This window comes from Sesamum indicum, linkage group LG5 (genome assembly GCF_026168435.1).
Source record: "Sesamum indicum cultivar Baizhima isolate 11 linkage group LG5, ASM2616843v1, whole genome shotgun sequence".
NCBI lineage: Eukaryota > Viridiplantae > Streptophyta > Magnoliopsida > Lamiales > Pedaliaceae > Sesamum > Sesamum indicum.
Window position 1 is genome coordinate 2,669,591 of NC_142661.1, and position 16,388 is coordinate 2,685,978.

A 16,388-nucleotide genomic window follows, 5' to 3' on the forward strand; every position below is an offset into this window, starting at 1 on the left:
CTATGATCATTTTACACTTTGATATTTAAATTTTTTTGTTTTATGTCAACTTCCTATCCTACACACTTTGGATGGCAACCCACTCACCCCTTTGGTCCGTTTCTTGGCCCAACCCAACTCGTCCACCTAACCTATTGTGGCCCATGATCCATTGGTAGGTCAAGCGTACACACTTTGGGTGGCATCCCACTCACCGCTGTGGTCCATTCCTTGGCCCAGCCAACTCGTCCATCCGACCACTGATCCAACCCAGGCGTTGTTATATTTATACTTCTTCCTTCTACAAATAAAACTTTAATCTTAGTCTCCCTCACTTTCTCGCCTCCTCGTCTCCATCTCCCTTCTCCTCTCTGAAATCTTTGCCACTAACTCCTCTCTCCTAGTTTTTCCCCTTCACCGTTTCTTTGTCTCACTATAATCAATGACCTTCCCCTATAAATCTCCCATGGTGTTTTTCCAGTGAAACCAACTAGAACGAAAAATATCTTCTCCTTCTTCTTCTCTCTTCCTCTGATTTAAACATTCTTTGTGAACTAAGTTTCCTGAGTTGGAAAGATCTAAATGGGTTTGTGTGGTCCTTTATGGATGAAGTTTTTTAGTGGTTGATTTGGGTTTTGCAACCGGTGTATGGTTGCCGGTCTGGGTGGTCGTGGACTACTCGAATTTGGTTCCCTTAGCTTTTTCTATTCTATTCTTGTTCTTAATGTTTAATATTGGTCTGTAATAAGGGTTAGTATTGGATTTTTTGGGCTTGCTACTGGTGAAAATACCCAGCATCAATTTTATGAAATTTTTCACTTTGTTATTTATAATTATTTTTTCACCAAATTTTTTATCGCAAAAAATCACGTGCAACGCATATGTGATATTTAAAAATTATATAATGTGATATTTTTTCACATATTCACATCATGTAATGTTTTTCCAACAAAAAAATCAATAAAAAAATTATCATATATGACAAAATGTAAATTTCACAAAGTTTGGATGGTAAGTTGATACAAAAAGAGTTTGAATGTCAAAGTGTAAAAACGGGCATAATTCGAATAGCAAAGTGTAATTTATCCTTATTATAATAAGTATTATTTCACTTAATAAAAATTTATTGTAATGCAAGTTTTCTGAGTTTAATGTAATGTGAGTGTTTAATTGGATGAATGTACTTATTAATTTATTAAAATTAATCTAGATTATTAATAATTTACTGATATTAATGTAAATTATGCGATCACATTTAGATTTTTGTTACAATTTTTTACTGATATATATTCAAGTTAATTTATGGTGAATTTTTGTTAGGTAAATGATGTTAAAATCAATTTCTTCATTAATAATACTTTTAAATGTTAAAATCAATCATCCTTCATTAATAAAAATTTTCTAAAGTAGAAACGGTGGGAGTAATTAATGAGATTTTAAATGCTAATTAGAGAAATGGTCCTTTAACTTATTAGGGTTTCAAAATGGTCCTTTAATTTTTTTAACTGTTTCGATTTAAAAGTTGCCAGAAAATACCAAAATCTGACGTGGCATTTCAAATTGGGAAAAATGACTTTATTGGCTAATCTATATGATGTGGCAATTACATGACTTAATAAAAAATAATATGTCACATAGTATTATGACATGAATTTTTGGAGAAGAAATTGCATAAATGTATTTTATAATTTAAAAAAATAGTATATATGTTTTATATATATATACACTTATACATATATATATTAAATAATGAAGTAAAAATAGTTTAATAAAAAATGTAGAATAATAAAAAGTATTAAAATTTTATTTTAAATAGAAATAATAATAATAGTAAATAATATAGTTTAATGTCATGTAGTCACTAATGCCATATCACAATTTTTTTTCATTAGAAATGTCTAAGTCAAATTTCACAATAATTTATTCTCATTAGAAATATATTAATTTCATTAACAAAGCTTATTCATTATAAATATGTTCTTGTATTTATTTAACTTTTTGTGTAATACAATATTTTGCAAAAAAAATAAATAAATAAATAAAACATCAAAGTGAAGAAAAAATTGGAACGCCTGGAAGACTATAGCCTGAGTCGACAATGAAAATGTTGCCTGAAATATAACTAGAAGAGTCGTGAACTAAGTAACGAACAAGTGATGTCAATCCTGGATCCGATGTTCCAAAAGTTCCTAACGGGACAGTTCTCTTTGCCACATTTTTCAACCAATTTTTCTGAACAAGTCCTTCTGTTATCTCAGATTTAAACAATCCCGGTGCTATTGAGTTGACCCTGATCTTGAACTCTCCCAAATCCAATGCCATAATCTGTTAAATACATCATAACTAAGTTAATGTCATTATGTCATCGAATACATTTTTAATGTCCAAATGTTGACATACTCTAGATTTATAGGAGGCGATCTCCAGATATCTATGTATACAGAATTTGATTCAATATTATATTTTATACATACACGAGCACTTTAACTATATATACTTGAAGGATGATTTAATTGTTTTGAGTTGTACATACATTATCCTATCATGGTAAGAAAACAAAAACCTACGAAGATTAATCTTAAAAGAGAAAGAAATTGAATAAAGACATTTATTTTCAAGTAAGTGAATCCAGCATCAATAATCCAAATGATTAGTGATATTTGAATAGATAAATATAAGCTTATGATTTACAATTTTTTTTAATATATATATAATAAATACGTATTTAAAATAAATCTATAATATAACCAAAAAGTAACTGATCTATCTTATGATCCTCATAGAAAAGGGATTGAATCATGGGGTGGAATTTAGATCTTTAAATTTTTACCTTAAACTCTCCAAAATATCAAAAATGAGATTTTGTTCTTTAGAAAAATAAATTTTGTACTTAATATTTTGAGGGGTTGAAATGCAATTTGTCCTTTTAATTTAATATTAGAATTCTTCCCAATAAAATTATTCAGGACAAGCATATATATATATATATATATATAGGGGAAAAATGCAAGCAACCCCCTTATGATATCGTAAAATGAGCAAATTACCCCTTTATGAAAAACTAAATAGTGATTTATCTTCCTATATTTTTTAAAATACAATAAGTTATCCCTCTATGATTTTTAAAATGAAGCAATTTTACCTCCCTATGTTAAGAGGTAAATTGCTTCATTTTAAAAAGTATAGGGGGTAAATTGCTATATTTTTTCATACAGAATTAACGTATTCATTTTCAATATTATAGAAGAATAAATTGTTATTCACCCATATATATAGTAATTAGGAGATTGATTCGATCGGACAAGATTGAAGTTTGGATTAGAATATTATAATTAATATACCTTAGTCATGGCATCGAGGCCAGCTTTTGAGGAACTGTAGGCGATGCCGTCACGATATTGTGTTCGATTTAGGCCGGAAACTGATGAGATGTTGATGATTGAGCCTCCCCGATTGCCGGCCTCGCGCATCCGTCTAGCGACGGATTTTGCCACGAACCATGACCCCGTCAGGTTTGTTTGCACCACTTGCTCCCATTCGTCTTCAGATAGCTCTATTGATGATCTCGCCTGCCCTACTTGTTATTATGTGCAAAAGAGAAGACAAAATTTGTTGGATAATAAGTACTAGTTAGCTCCATGTCTTAAGGTACCCCAAAAATTACATTTTTTTCATATTAATAAATTAATTATTAAATATAGAAAAAAATTTAAATAATAATACTAACTAATTTATCTACAATATTCACATAGTGTTTGGATTTGTGATTTGATTGTTTTGTTTTGTGTTTTAGAGATAGAAAAAAAAAAAATAGAGATAAATAAGTGTGTGTTGATAGGTACGCGTTGGGGTTGGAGTGGATTTGCATAACTTAAATAAGACATATCAAGATTTCATTGGAATTATTATTTGGGTAAATCAAAGTTGTTTTCCCTAAAAATTTAATATAATTATAAATATTATTTTATTATTTAAAAAATTATAAATATTTTTCTCAAATGAAAAATAATTATGTAGCCAGACGGTGATATATGAATTACTATTTTGCTTTTGATGAACTTTTTTTTCCCCAAAAAAAATATTTGAAACAATATATAAAAAATTCAAAATTTAATGGTGAGTAAGGTAAATAATCCATATACAATGTCAGTGCATAAGAAATGTCTTCAAAAAATTTTAAAAATTACAATTCATAATCCAAAAGGTCATTTTCAATTAAGCGACTACAAATTGGACTTATTGTTAAACGGACGTTAAAATCAATAATAAGAAGGTATTTATAATTATATCAGATCTCGAAATAAATTACTGTAATTTACCCTTATAACTTTTACATATTGTAATACTATTTACATACTTTTTTAAATATAATAAAATAATACTATCAAGAAATAATTAATTAGTTATAAAATATTAAAAGACCAAACATATTTATAATTACTTTTACATATATTAAATAGCTTAAGTTATTTTATATTAGTATTTTAATTTATAAAAATACCTCTAATACCAGCATTGTTGATCAAAGCATCAATTCTTCCAAACGCAGCCCAAGCCTTCTGCACACAGGCCTCGATAGCGGCGCCAACCGCAGTGACGTCGAGCTCCACTGCCACGGCTCTTGGTTGGTCTTGGCTCGGCCCCATCGAGCTCGAGGGGCCGTCGACCCAACTGTTTATCTCCTCACAGAGTGTTTGCAGCCGGTCCTTTCTACGTGCCGCGGCTACAATGCAGCAACCGGCTTTAGCCAAGTCCAAACAGAACTCTCGACCCAACCCCGACGAGGCGCCGGTCACCAACACCACCTTGTTCTCGATCCGAAGCCACGGCTCCAGTTGGGCAGCCACTTGGCTTCTACTCTCCATTCTCAAGGTAAAGCTGTTCCCTCTTAATTCACTTACATAGGGAAGATGATATATACAGATGGTGGCAAAATTGCAAACTAGTCCCACGATTTAGGATCATTTCATATTTAATCCTATAAATGATGGTGGAATGAATGTCCACGACGCAAGTAGTTTGATGTAATGTGAGTTTATGGATTAGATGAATGTACTTATCAATTTATTAAAATTGATATAAATTATTAATCAATGCTTGAGATGCTATTTTACTGTATAGTAAGTGTTGTCTTTTTACTACAACGGTAGGTGTTGTTTAAATATAAGTTTTTGAAATATTTTCAATTAATACTGCCAATACAAATGAGGAAATTTAATCTTTCGGATGCCATATGAAGTAGGAAAAACTTCTTATCCAAATCAAATTTGATTGAATTAAAGCAATTACACAACAAGTGTGATACTTGTCATGTGGTTGATTAATTTCTCTGAACTATATATTAATTACACGATGAATATATTACACTTGTATTCGAACCCGACCAAACCTCACCTATATAAAAAATTGGGATACACACTCCTCCCCTAAAGTCTAGCATTTCCGAAATTCGCTTCCGTCTATCAAATAAGTCTGTCTGTTAGTCAACGTTCACTGAATTTGCTAATATTAATACAAAATTGAATGAAAATTGATATTTACCCTTAATTGACTTAAAGTTGACTTATTGCAGGTTAAATAATTCTTTTCGAACTAAACTGTCTTTATAATGGTGAAGATATACATCCCTACATGCATTAACATATAAAAACGTATGAGAATAATTTAATCATACAAAGATTTATTTGACCTGCTATAAGTTAGCAATAAGTCAATCGTGGATAAGTATAGAACTCTTTTTCAACTTCTTTATTAATATCAACAAATTTAGTGAAATTTGACTAATAATAAAATTATTTTTTAAACGGAAGCAATCCTTAAGAATATTAAATATAAATTTTTAAATTATAAAAAATTTACGTGTAATTAAAATAAACCTCACGAAAGGGAAATGTAATGTTGCCAAAAAGATTTCCGAGAAGTAGAAACTGTGGGGAGTAATTAATGAGATTTTAAATGGTAATTAGAGAAAGTATCCAAGACGGAATCTTTCAAATAAATGAATTTATAGTACACTCAAACAATTAACATTTTACATTTAAATCTGATGTTAGTGATATAAATAAAGTGGGCTGGGCTACCCTATTCCCTATCATAGCCCAATAATCCGCCACCCTAAGCCCAGGATTGACTAGATCCCAGGAAAAAAACGTGGATGGCTGACATGTGGCACAATCCTAAGAAGACCCAAGTGACTGTCGTAAGTTGGAGGGGATGTATAAAAGCCTTTCATTTATGAATATCCCATATACCTAAACTTGATCGTTACAATGTTTCCATTATTTGTGCAAATTTTCAACTTATTTCCTTCAAGTTGTCCCACTTGAGCCTGACAGCACAACCAGAAGCATACCACGCGTGACCAAGTCCATCATTCTGGCGTCGTCTGTGAAAAATAATTAGAAATTTAACCTTGTCCAGTTGGGATACATAAAAGGAGAATAATGAAAAGAGAAAAAAGAGGATATCAGTGCGAGTGGAAAGGGCAAATCCCACGAGACGTTGTTCTAAATAGAAATTTTGAAGGTTAATTAATGAAACTCTTAATGTTGGACCAGAAGAATGATTAACATAATGTGAGATGAGTACCCATACGATTGGTAGAATTCAAATTTATTTATAGAACCTCATCTTTAACAGCAACCACATTAGGTTAGAACATGTTGGTAAAGCATGATTAACTTTTAATGGATAACATTTACTTAAATTTGAATTTTGAAAAGGCTACAAGGGCAAGACGGGTCTTTTGAAATTTATCATAATTATAAATACTTTCTCATTATTTTAATAATTATAAACATGCCCTATAATTAAAGGCCGTCTAACAAATACTCCTCGTGACAGCCGATTGTAGAGGGTATTTGTAATTATAACAAACCAATGTCAGAAGAGCCTATTGTAATTTATCCTATATAATAAAATGAAATTCCTACTCAGAATTTAACTTTACACATTATATGCATGAAAGAATCATAATATTCATTTTCCTACTTATTGATTAAATCGGACTTCACGACATAGACATCTACAGAGAGGAAAAAATGGGGATACCAGGTAAAGTAGCACCTGCTTCAACAATAAAAACGTTGCCCGTCACATATTCCGAACAATCATGGACCAAGTACCTGACGAGGGATGTGAGTGCCGGATCCGTGGTGCCATGAGTTCGTAGAGGGATCGTTTTGAAAGCCACAGTTTTGAGCCAATCTTTTTGCAGGAGACCCTGTGTTATCTCAGACTTGAAAATTCCAGGAGATATGGAATTCACTCTTATCTTATACATCCCGAGTTCCAGAGCCATCCCCTTTGTGCAATGTGATCATGAAAATATAAACAAAATAAACATTTGACATCCGAAGTAGAAACAGAAACATAACATGATAGATTCAGATGGTAAAATAGAAAAGTAGGAAATGTTGGTTTGGAAGCAATCAACAAGAATACGAGTGATTCTCAGCATATTCGCAAATTTTAGTTACATTTACATCTTCTTAACTGTGGTCAAATTACATGGACCACCTTTATTGATTGAACAACCATACCGACAATCCCTGTTAACCATTTTTGCATTATACAACAAACGACATCAGTGAAAATTTCATTACAGTGCACCACCTTAGTGCTGTAAAAACATCACTAACAGGGGGTGTTAGTGGGAGACAGTGTGGTTATTCAACAGTAGGGATGATTTGTGTAATTTGATCATAATTGAGGGGGTATTCTTGTAATATTCTCATAATGTAATTCGCTGGAAGACCACACTAGACACTTGCAGGAACAGGAAGCAAATGTGAATTTGCATAAAGTGTGTAATGCATTATCTCTTATGTATAAAATAGATAACACTTATTCCACGACACATGAGCAGTGCAGCATTTAACCCGAAGGTGAAATCCAAAGCATAAACATGCTCACAAGTCTCAAAGATTTAGAGGGTGTTTGGCTAAGCTTGTTTGATACATCTTATAAGATGTTTTAAGAGTTTAAAGATATTGAATCTTATTTTTTAAGAATAAGCTATTAAAGAGTTTGGTTAAACAAGATGTCAAAGCTACAAATGTTAAGAGTATTTGACATAATACACTGTATCATAATAATGGCCAAAAAATATTTCAAACTATTATAATTCAAAATCATATAAATAGATAGTCTTTTTCCTTCTTTTTTTTTCGGGGGGGGGGTGCAATTATATGAAGGATAAAAGTGAAATACTAACAAAATGGGAGAGTGTTTTTGTCTAATGATCAAAGAGCTTAATTATATAAAACAATAAAAAGTGGGTTGAGCATACTCTGTTTAAAGAGTTTAGAAGAACCTAAACATTTTATTTTGAGATCTTATAAGCTCTTTAGAGAAAAATTTTACCAAACCGTTTTTATAGAGCTTATAAGTTGTCACACACCTTATAAGATGTTTTGAAGAGGCTTGAGCATTCTTCAGGTACCTTTGACAGACGAAGCATTGTTTGTATGACTTATGATGCTCAAGGATGGAAAGTTACCAGCAAATGGTATTCTAAATCACTTCGTACAGTAAAAAGAAAGCATTAACCAACAAAGGGCAATCTTTTTTACTTTAATAAAAGAAATACCTTTGTTATGGTGTTAACAGCTGCTTTTGAAGCGGCATAAACAAGGCTTCCGGGTAGTTGCCCACGATTAAGACCTGCAGTCGAGGAAATGTTGATGACAGATCCACCCTGTTGAGCATAACGCATGCGCGAACAAACGTACTTGGAGACCAACCAGGTTCCGGTTAGGTTTGTTCTAATGATATCATTCCATTCGTCTTCCGACAAATCCAATGGACTGTGCACACTACCTATAACAAAACATCAAAGCTATAGTCTTAACCTTTGTTTGGTTCAATGAGAAGAAAGGGGAATGGAATTTCAAATTCGCTTTATATAGGCAAGTAAAACTCTTTTCCTTCAAACTGTTTCATATTATACAAAGGGATGTAAATATGAAATACATATATTTGTTAGATATATCAAACATAAAGTGGAACAAAAGATTAACTTTCATATTTCACCAATTTTGTGCTACATAAAAATTAAACTACTGTAGAATAATTTTAAATCACTCATAACGAATTAATTTCATTACATCCTATTTGTACTTCCCTCCACCTAACCTTTCAAATCAAACACAAAAATTGTTCCTAGGAACCTGCTTTCACTCCACTGTTCTTATACATTTCGATTTTCGCCCCAACCAAACAAGCTATCAAACCACGGTCAGCATCAAAGTACAAATAGCTCTAGCTAAACTGCAAAAGATCCAAAATTAAATGTGCACACACGTCGAATTCGTTGCACGGGCATACATATCAATTCACAGAAGTATGTATGGTTGAGGATTGCGTAAAATATAGAGTAAAACACACTTTGCCCCCTTGAACTATTCGTCATGTACCATTTACTTCCTTAAACCAACAAATGTAATACTTACCCCCGTGGTTGGACAAAAATGTCCCTCACGCCTTGAACAATTATATTATTTTCAATATATTTTAGTATTTTGAACATTAAATCATTACCAATTATTTTTTAATTATTTTTTTTAATAAGTGAAGAATTTATATTAAAGATGGAGTATATATATATATATATAGTAGATACACAATAGATGTAATATAACCAACAACTAATATATGCTTCTTAAAGAAATTGACAAATATATATATATGCTTAACCAAAAGTTAAACATTTTTAGAAAAAAAAAGATTAAAAATATTTTATAATAATTTTTAAAGAAAATATGTTAAAAAAATCGATATGTAATTATTCATTTTTATATAAAATAATAAATAATTAATAACTCAATTTTATTACTAAATTAATAAAATATTTTTATGTATTTATTATACTCATTCATTAGTTAACTTTGAGTTTGTAGAAAAAAAATAAAATTCAACTCACTAATTATATAGATATTTTTTCAATCAAAAAAATTAATTAAACTTAAAATGCAAAATTACTAAAAAAAAATGATTTGAGCTAAATATATGTATATATATATGTATATATATAATATAAGGGTAGTATGTTTAAAAATTTAATTATAGGAGGCAAGGCGTTATATTTGTTAATTTATGGGGCACTTGTTACATTGCGTATAGTTCAAAGGGCAAAGTGTAATTTACATTAAAATATATTTAACCCCAATTAAATTCGTAAATGTTCCATCAGGAAATAACTCAATAGTGCAGGCATTTCCCAGAATTTCCTCATAATCACAGAAAAAAAAAACCCTAGAAAATAAAAACAAAAATCAGATATTACTTTTATTGAAGTAAGAATTTGGTTTTACCTCTCACACCAGCATTGTTGATCAAAGCATCGATTCTCCCAAAAGCACCCCAAGCTTTCTCCACGGCAGCGTTAATGATCGGTCCACTTGCGTTGACGTCAAGCTCCACAGCCACGGCTCTAGCTCGATCAGGGCCCGGCTTGTTAGAACCGATCCCGTTGTTAATTTCATCGCAGAGTAATCGTAAGCGATCGACTCGTCGAGCTGCGGCTACGACTTTGCATCCGGCTTCGGCTAAGTCTAAGCAAAACTCTCGGCCCAGCCCGGATGACGCGCCGGTCACCATGACGATTTTGTTTTTCAGCTCGAGCCACGGCTCCAAGCTGCTAGCCACTTGCCCCCTGCTCTCCCGCATATCCGTTCTACTGTGAGCGAGTGTGAGTGAGTGTCCGAGTGAAGTTGAATCGTGCAAGATCCTCCTTAAATTCTTGAAATTTATATATATATATATATATGGAAATTTTTTGTACTATCAAATTTGAACCAACCAAACAAACTATATATAATTGCTTTGTGATTACTCATTTTTTCTAAATTATATATTAATATGGCTCAAATTTCATCGAGCCGAGTTCAATTTAGAACAATTACATTGTCCTTCCACCACATTTAGTATAATTATACATAAAATTCATCTAATTTGAAAAATCACATCTAATATTCTTAACATTTATTTTTCTCCAACAAATAAATTTTTTAAAATTTACCGAATTTATATTAGTCAAAAAATCGAATGAGAATCTATATTTGCTCTTAATTAATTTAATACTAACTTATTACATGTCAAATAATTTTTTTTTATCAAATTATCCTAGTTTATCTTTACACGCTAATATATGTGACGATGCATATCTTTATTATATAAATATTTTGGTTAAAAAAATTTATTTGATTGCAATAAGTTAGTAACAAATCATTGAGAATTAATATAAATTTTCGTTTAATCCTTTTATTAATATCAATAAATTTGAAATTTTAACTAATAAATAAAGATGTAATTTTTTATATCACATTAAATTTATATGTATTTTCACCAAATTATAAAATACGGCGGTGTAATTATCTCTTTATATATTCATGAATTGTTCGGAAGGCCATTTTTGAAAAGGTTGAGAAGGTACTTTGTAGGAAGAAATGACAGGGATATTCTTGTCAAAATCAATTAATGGAAAAGCTGATGAACATCTTTTTCTTTTTCTTTTTTTTTGAGGAATTCTATTTTTTATTTTTGGAATGATCATATTTACGCTCTTAGTTTATGATATATTTAGAAAAATTACCTCTATCTTTTATATAATTACAAAAATAATTCCTAATGCTTCTAATGTATTTTGTAAAAGTAATTGATGTTTACGTTTCTGATGCTGCGTGTATAATTTTTTGTAAAAAATAAAAATAATTTGTATAAATAGACCGAGTCGACGTAATTAACACTTTTTAACTACAAGAAAATATGATATTAGTGACAAACTATCAAGTGATATATTTAAAAGTATCATTAATAACATATATTAAATTATAATAATTTTTATCTTGTTGCAATATAATTATTAGTGACAAAGAATGTGTATAAAGTTATCACTAAATACAATTAGTGACAACTATTATTTATTGTCACTAGATCGTCGCTATATATGAGTGACTAATTGTATTTAGTGACAACTTCGTGTACATTTTTAGAAAGAATATACGAGAAATTTTATTATAATATTTTTTATATTTATAATATTTTGAAAATAATAGTTGAGAATTATTAGCCTTACATGATTACATTATCACTCACAAAAGAAGATAAAAGATCTAGAGTATTTAGTTTCATATTTGGAGAAAATATAGTTAACTAATAAAAGTAGAGACTCCATAATTATAAATTTATTTTGTTATGTATTTAAACTCTATTAATATGGGAGTATTAATATATTTTAATTAATAATAATTTTAATATAATTGTAAATATTCGATGTTGATAATTAATAATAAATTAAAATTAATTAGTTATATAAAAAACTAAAATGCCCGTGTCTTTTTTTTTTTCTTTTTCTTTGTCCGGGTCCAAACTTAACGTAGTGAGGACCGGCCACGGTGGGTAGAAGTGCAAATGAGTCGAGCTCGAGTCAAAAGATCATTTCTAAATTAAAAGAATTGTGTAAAAAACATAAATACTCACAACAACAATAACGAAAATCTAACTAAAGTCCAAACACAACCAAACAAAGTCAACAAAAATTCAATCAGGCATTTCATCAAACACCTTGAACGCAAAAATTGCTGGCAAAGTTTCTTCTACAAACTGAAAGAAATTTACAAAAAATAAAAATCACCTGTTAATGGGGGAGTAGGAGCGAAGGAGTGGCGTGTGGCGATGGATTCGTGGACGTGGAGCCAGAGTTCTGGAGCTGTGCAATTTTTCCTTCAGTTCGCGCGACTGAGAGAATCAGAGAGAGATTGAGTTCTCACTTCTAATAGGCAATTCTCAGTAATGATATTTACTACATTTTCAGCTTTTTCTTTATTTCTAATTTTAATTTTAATGAATTAGTTGATTTATTTATTTATTTATAAATATAGAGATTAGTAATATATTTATTTATATACATTTAATAAATATAGTATTAAGATAACTAATAACAAATGTATTTTGTTATAGCGGATATTAAATATAATAATAAAATTCATATATATTATATTAAATATCTATTTACAAAAAAAATTACCAAATGTACTGAATTATTGATTAAACTTATTTTTACATAATACGAAGCAAAATACTATATATTAATATCATTTAAAATTAAAGTATGACATATCGACTAACAATTCTAATTAATGGTGAATTTTAAACACAACATTTTATTTTAGTGGATTTTGAAATTATAACGTTAAAATTCATATGTTATGTTAAATATTTCTTTGCGAAAAAATATTAAAATGTACTAAATTATTGATTAAATTTATTTTAAAAATGATATAAACTAAAATACCATATTTAAATATAATTTAAAAGTAAAATATGAGATATGGATTAATACTTCTAATATACAGTGAATAAATGCTTGTTGTTGTGATGGACTGAAATTATAATGATAAAATTCATATGTATTAATAATATACATATTTATTTATGAACAAATTATAAAATATACTAAATTATTGATTTTAGATCATATAAATTAAAATACCATATTTAATATCATCTAAAACTAAAATATAAGATATTAACTAATAATTCTAATTTATGGTGAATTTAAATATTTATTTACAAAAAAGTATGAAAACTTACTAAATTGTTGCTTAAGTGTGTTTTTAAACATTATAAATAAATAAATATTGTATTTTATCATTATATAAAATTAAAATAAGTTATATATTGGCTAATAATTTTAGTATTTGGTGAATTTTGAGTATAAACTTAATATAATATTAAATATATTACTTAAATAATATTTATAAATAAAAAATAAAAAAATAGGTATGAGCTCGCAAGCTCACAAACACAAAAAAATTATTATAATTTATTTATCGTTATAAATTAAAAAATAAATTATTTTCCAATTTTTGGCGGATCATATGATATATATGATTAATAATTTTTTTTTTTTAAGTATAAATAATTATATCATTTATAAAATAATATATAGTTACCACTAGAAAAAATATGATTTTTCGTTATGGCTAGTTACTATAACTAAAGAAGAAAATCGTAGCAAATACAAATCAACCACAGCTTCGCAATGACCATTAACCTTCATTTCTGTAGGCGTGGACAAAAAATTAGACATGGTCAAAACCATGACAGATATTTTGGCTATGGCTAAAAAACATGACAAATATTTATTAATCGTTGTAAAATTTAAATTTTTGCTTTAATTTTATTTAATAATAATTAATAATATTGATTTATTATAATTTTCATTATTATCCTAAAACAACTCATATTTAGTAATTAGGTCCACATGACCTGAACTTTGCTCAATCTATTTGTGAACGAATCAGTTCGATTTAATTTTATTTTGGTCCAATCATTTCAAACAAATTAAATATGACAGTAACACTATCATAAAATAATTAATTTAAGAACTGGTCATATTCAAAATTGTGACTCATCAAAAATTTAATTTTTTTTTTTAAAAAAATGAGGAGTTCCAAATATCATTTAATTTGAACGTCGAAAATGATCAATTAGAGAATATATATATATATATATATATATATATATATTATATATTATGGGATTTACGCTCATGTTCTATAGTTTGTTTATGCAAACCACTTTTGTCTTTTACATAATTGCATAAATTACCACTGGCAGTAAAAAAATAGGGATCGTTTGTGTAATGATGCTAACATTTTTAAGGGGTCTGTTCGTAATTTTTCAAAAAAATAAGGGGTGGTTTGTGTAAGTGATATTAACATTTAGTGGGTGTATGTATAATTATCTAAAAGATATAAATTATTTATATAAGCAAACTATAGGTCAAGGGATGTAAAAGCAATTATCCCTATTATATATAATGCATGAAGAATCTCATCGACATTGGCTTAATTGCATTTTTTGTCATGTAATATATTATTTATTATTTTCTTCCTTTAACTTAATAGAGTAGCATTTTGGTTCCTTTTTTTTAGAGTTTACGATTTTAGTCCCTTTTTCACCAGAGATAATCCCCAACGGTGAAAATGGTGAACCCCGGTGAAGAAAATGACTGAAATCGCAAAAATTAAAAAGATGAAAGACAAAAATGCTATTCTAAAAAGGTGAACTCCAGTAAAAAAAAAAAACTAAAATAGCGAAAAAATTGAAAAAATGTAGTGGTAGAATTTTAGATAAGAGAGAAACATAAAACAAAAATTTACATGGTTCGGTCTTATGACCTATGTCCATAAGACAAATGCCCAAATGACTAAATTATATTATTCTCTCTTAATTTCTCAAAATCAAATCATTTAAATATCACAGAAATCGCTTAAATATTATTTTGATTCTCTAGCGATTTTACGAGTATTTTGAGAATCAATTCATAATTTTCAATATGAAGGACCAAAATACTATATTAAAAAATTAAATAATAAAATGCTAAATAACTTAAATTACAACACTAAAAATGCATTTAAGCCCATCAACATCAAATGTCTGGTTTATGGAATTTTTCATGCTACCAATTATTATGTGCATGTAATAATAATATAAGGTGAATTACAATCACCTTTCTTAAAATTTGGCATAATTATAAATATTTTTTGTTGTTTGAAAATTTATTAATACTCTCTGATTTTAATGGTCATCCAACAATTAGGCTAATCCATTAGGTTTCTATCTATTTTTATGGTGAACTGACCAAAATGCTATTGTGAATTCAGAATTATAATTTTCATCTGTAAATCTTTTTTTGATTTTTTCATGGACCAAGTGGATAATTTTTTTTTATAAAATTTTTTTCATCCACCGCATTCAATTTTTTTATAAATATTTAATTTTTAAAAAAAATAAAAAAAATACAGTAAGAGCAAAATTGACAATTTCATACTTCCATCCCAAGATTATATAATTTCATCGAACATCAAGAAAGTATTTATACTTTTTCAAATAACAAAAAATATTCGTAATTATACTAAATCTAAAAAAAAATGGTTGTAATTTACCCAATAATATAATATAAATATTAAACCAATCAAGAAAAAATACAAAAAGCAAAAATTGATACACAATTCTTGCTGCCCAACATGCTCCAAGAATTTGCATGGTTTCTACATACAATATTCTCAACAAATTAATACTCTCTCTCTCTCCCTCACACACACACACACTCTCTCTCTCTCTCTCTCTCTATATATATATATATGTGAATGATTGAGGTAGAAGTGGGAATGATGGATGATAATGATGATGTATATATATCTGCCATTGCCATTGGATTCTTTGATATTCTTTCAAAGCTATTTATAACAAACGTTTGACCAAAAATATGTAAACAATGAATTAATTAATGTTTGCAATTTGAGGGTTGGAAAACAAACATATCTGTATCCCATGTTCTTCCATGTTCCCTCTCCATTTCTTTATTCCACCAACATACATACATACATATATATATATAT

General features: G+C 28.9%; 2 protein-coding genes across 7 annotated transcripts; both read right to left on the reverse strand.

The window, feature by feature from the left end:
- Nucleotides 1-1,992: 1,992 nt before the first annotated feature.
- Nucleotides 1,993-5,075, reverse strand: LOC105162684 (uncharacterized). Of its 2 annotated transcripts, none has more exons than XM_011080772.3 (3): nucleotides 4,481-5,075; nucleotides 3,321-3,553; nucleotides 1,993-2,304 (listed from the first exon to the last, which is right to left on the reverse strand). In XM_011080772.3, exons 1-3 carry the CDS (start codon nucleotides 4,842-4,844, stop codon nucleotides 2,026-2,028), a joined length of 876 nt encoding a protein of 291 aa, XP_011079074.2. In that variant the 5' UTR covers nucleotides 4,845-5,075; the 3' UTR covers nucleotides 1,993-2,025. The 2 variants fall into 2 exon arrangements, with proteins under 2 accessions (XP_011079074.2, XP_088736848.1); XM_088880722.1 differs by having other exon boundaries at nucleotides 3,321-3,556.
- Nucleotides 5,076-5,967: 892 nt separating this feature from the next.
- LOC105162683 (uncharacterized) lies at nucleotides 5,968-12,763 on the reverse strand. Of its 5 annotated transcripts, XM_088880197.1 has the most exons (5): nucleotides 12,614-12,763; nucleotides 10,293-10,657; nucleotides 8,570-8,799; nucleotides 7,030-7,282; nucleotides 5,968-6,364 (listed from the first exon to the last, which is right to left on the reverse strand). In XM_088880197.1, exons 2-5 carry the CDS (start codon nucleotides 10,645-10,647, stop codon nucleotides 6,288-6,290), a joined length of 915 nt encoding a protein of 304 aa, XP_088736323.1. In that variant the 5' UTR covers nucleotides 10,648-10,657; nucleotides 12,614-12,763; the 3' UTR covers nucleotides 5,968-6,287. The 5 variants fall into 5 exon arrangements, with proteins under 5 accessions (XP_088736323.1, XP_011079072.2, XP_011079073.2 ...); XM_011080770.3 differs by lacking the exon at nucleotides 12,614-12,763 and having other exon boundaries at nucleotides 7,045-7,282; nucleotides 10,293-10,735; XM_011080771.3 differs by lacking the exon at nucleotides 12,614-12,763 and having other exon boundaries at nucleotides 7,104-7,282; nucleotides 10,293-10,734.
- Nucleotides 12,764-16,388: the final 3,625 nt, after the last annotated feature.

Coding starts and splice junctions, on each gene's coding strand:
- LOC105162684 (XM_088880722.1), bottom strand. CDS start 4,844: ATGGAGAGTAGAAGCCAAGTGGCTGCCCAACTGGAGCCGTGGCTTCGG. Junction 3,557..4,480: donor CAACAATGCTGGTATTAGAG/GTATTTTTATAA, acceptor CATAATAACAAG/TAGGGCAGGCGAGATCATCA. Junction 2,305..3,320: donor GCCTCGATGCCATGACTAAG/GTATATTAATTA, acceptor TGTATTTAACAG/ATTATGGCATTGGATTTGGG.
- LOC105162683 (XM_088880197.1), bottom strand. CDS start 10,647: ATGCGGGAGAGCAGGGGGCAAGTGGCTAGCAGCTTGGAGCCGTGGCTC. Junction 8,800..10,292: donor CAACAATGCTGGTGTGAGAG/GTAAAACCAAAT, acceptor GTTTTGTTATAG/GTAGTGTGCACAGTCCATTG. Junction 7,283..8,569: donor CTGTTAACACCATAACAAAG/GTATTTCTTTTA, acceptor CATTGCACAAAG/GGGATGGCTCTGGAACTCGG.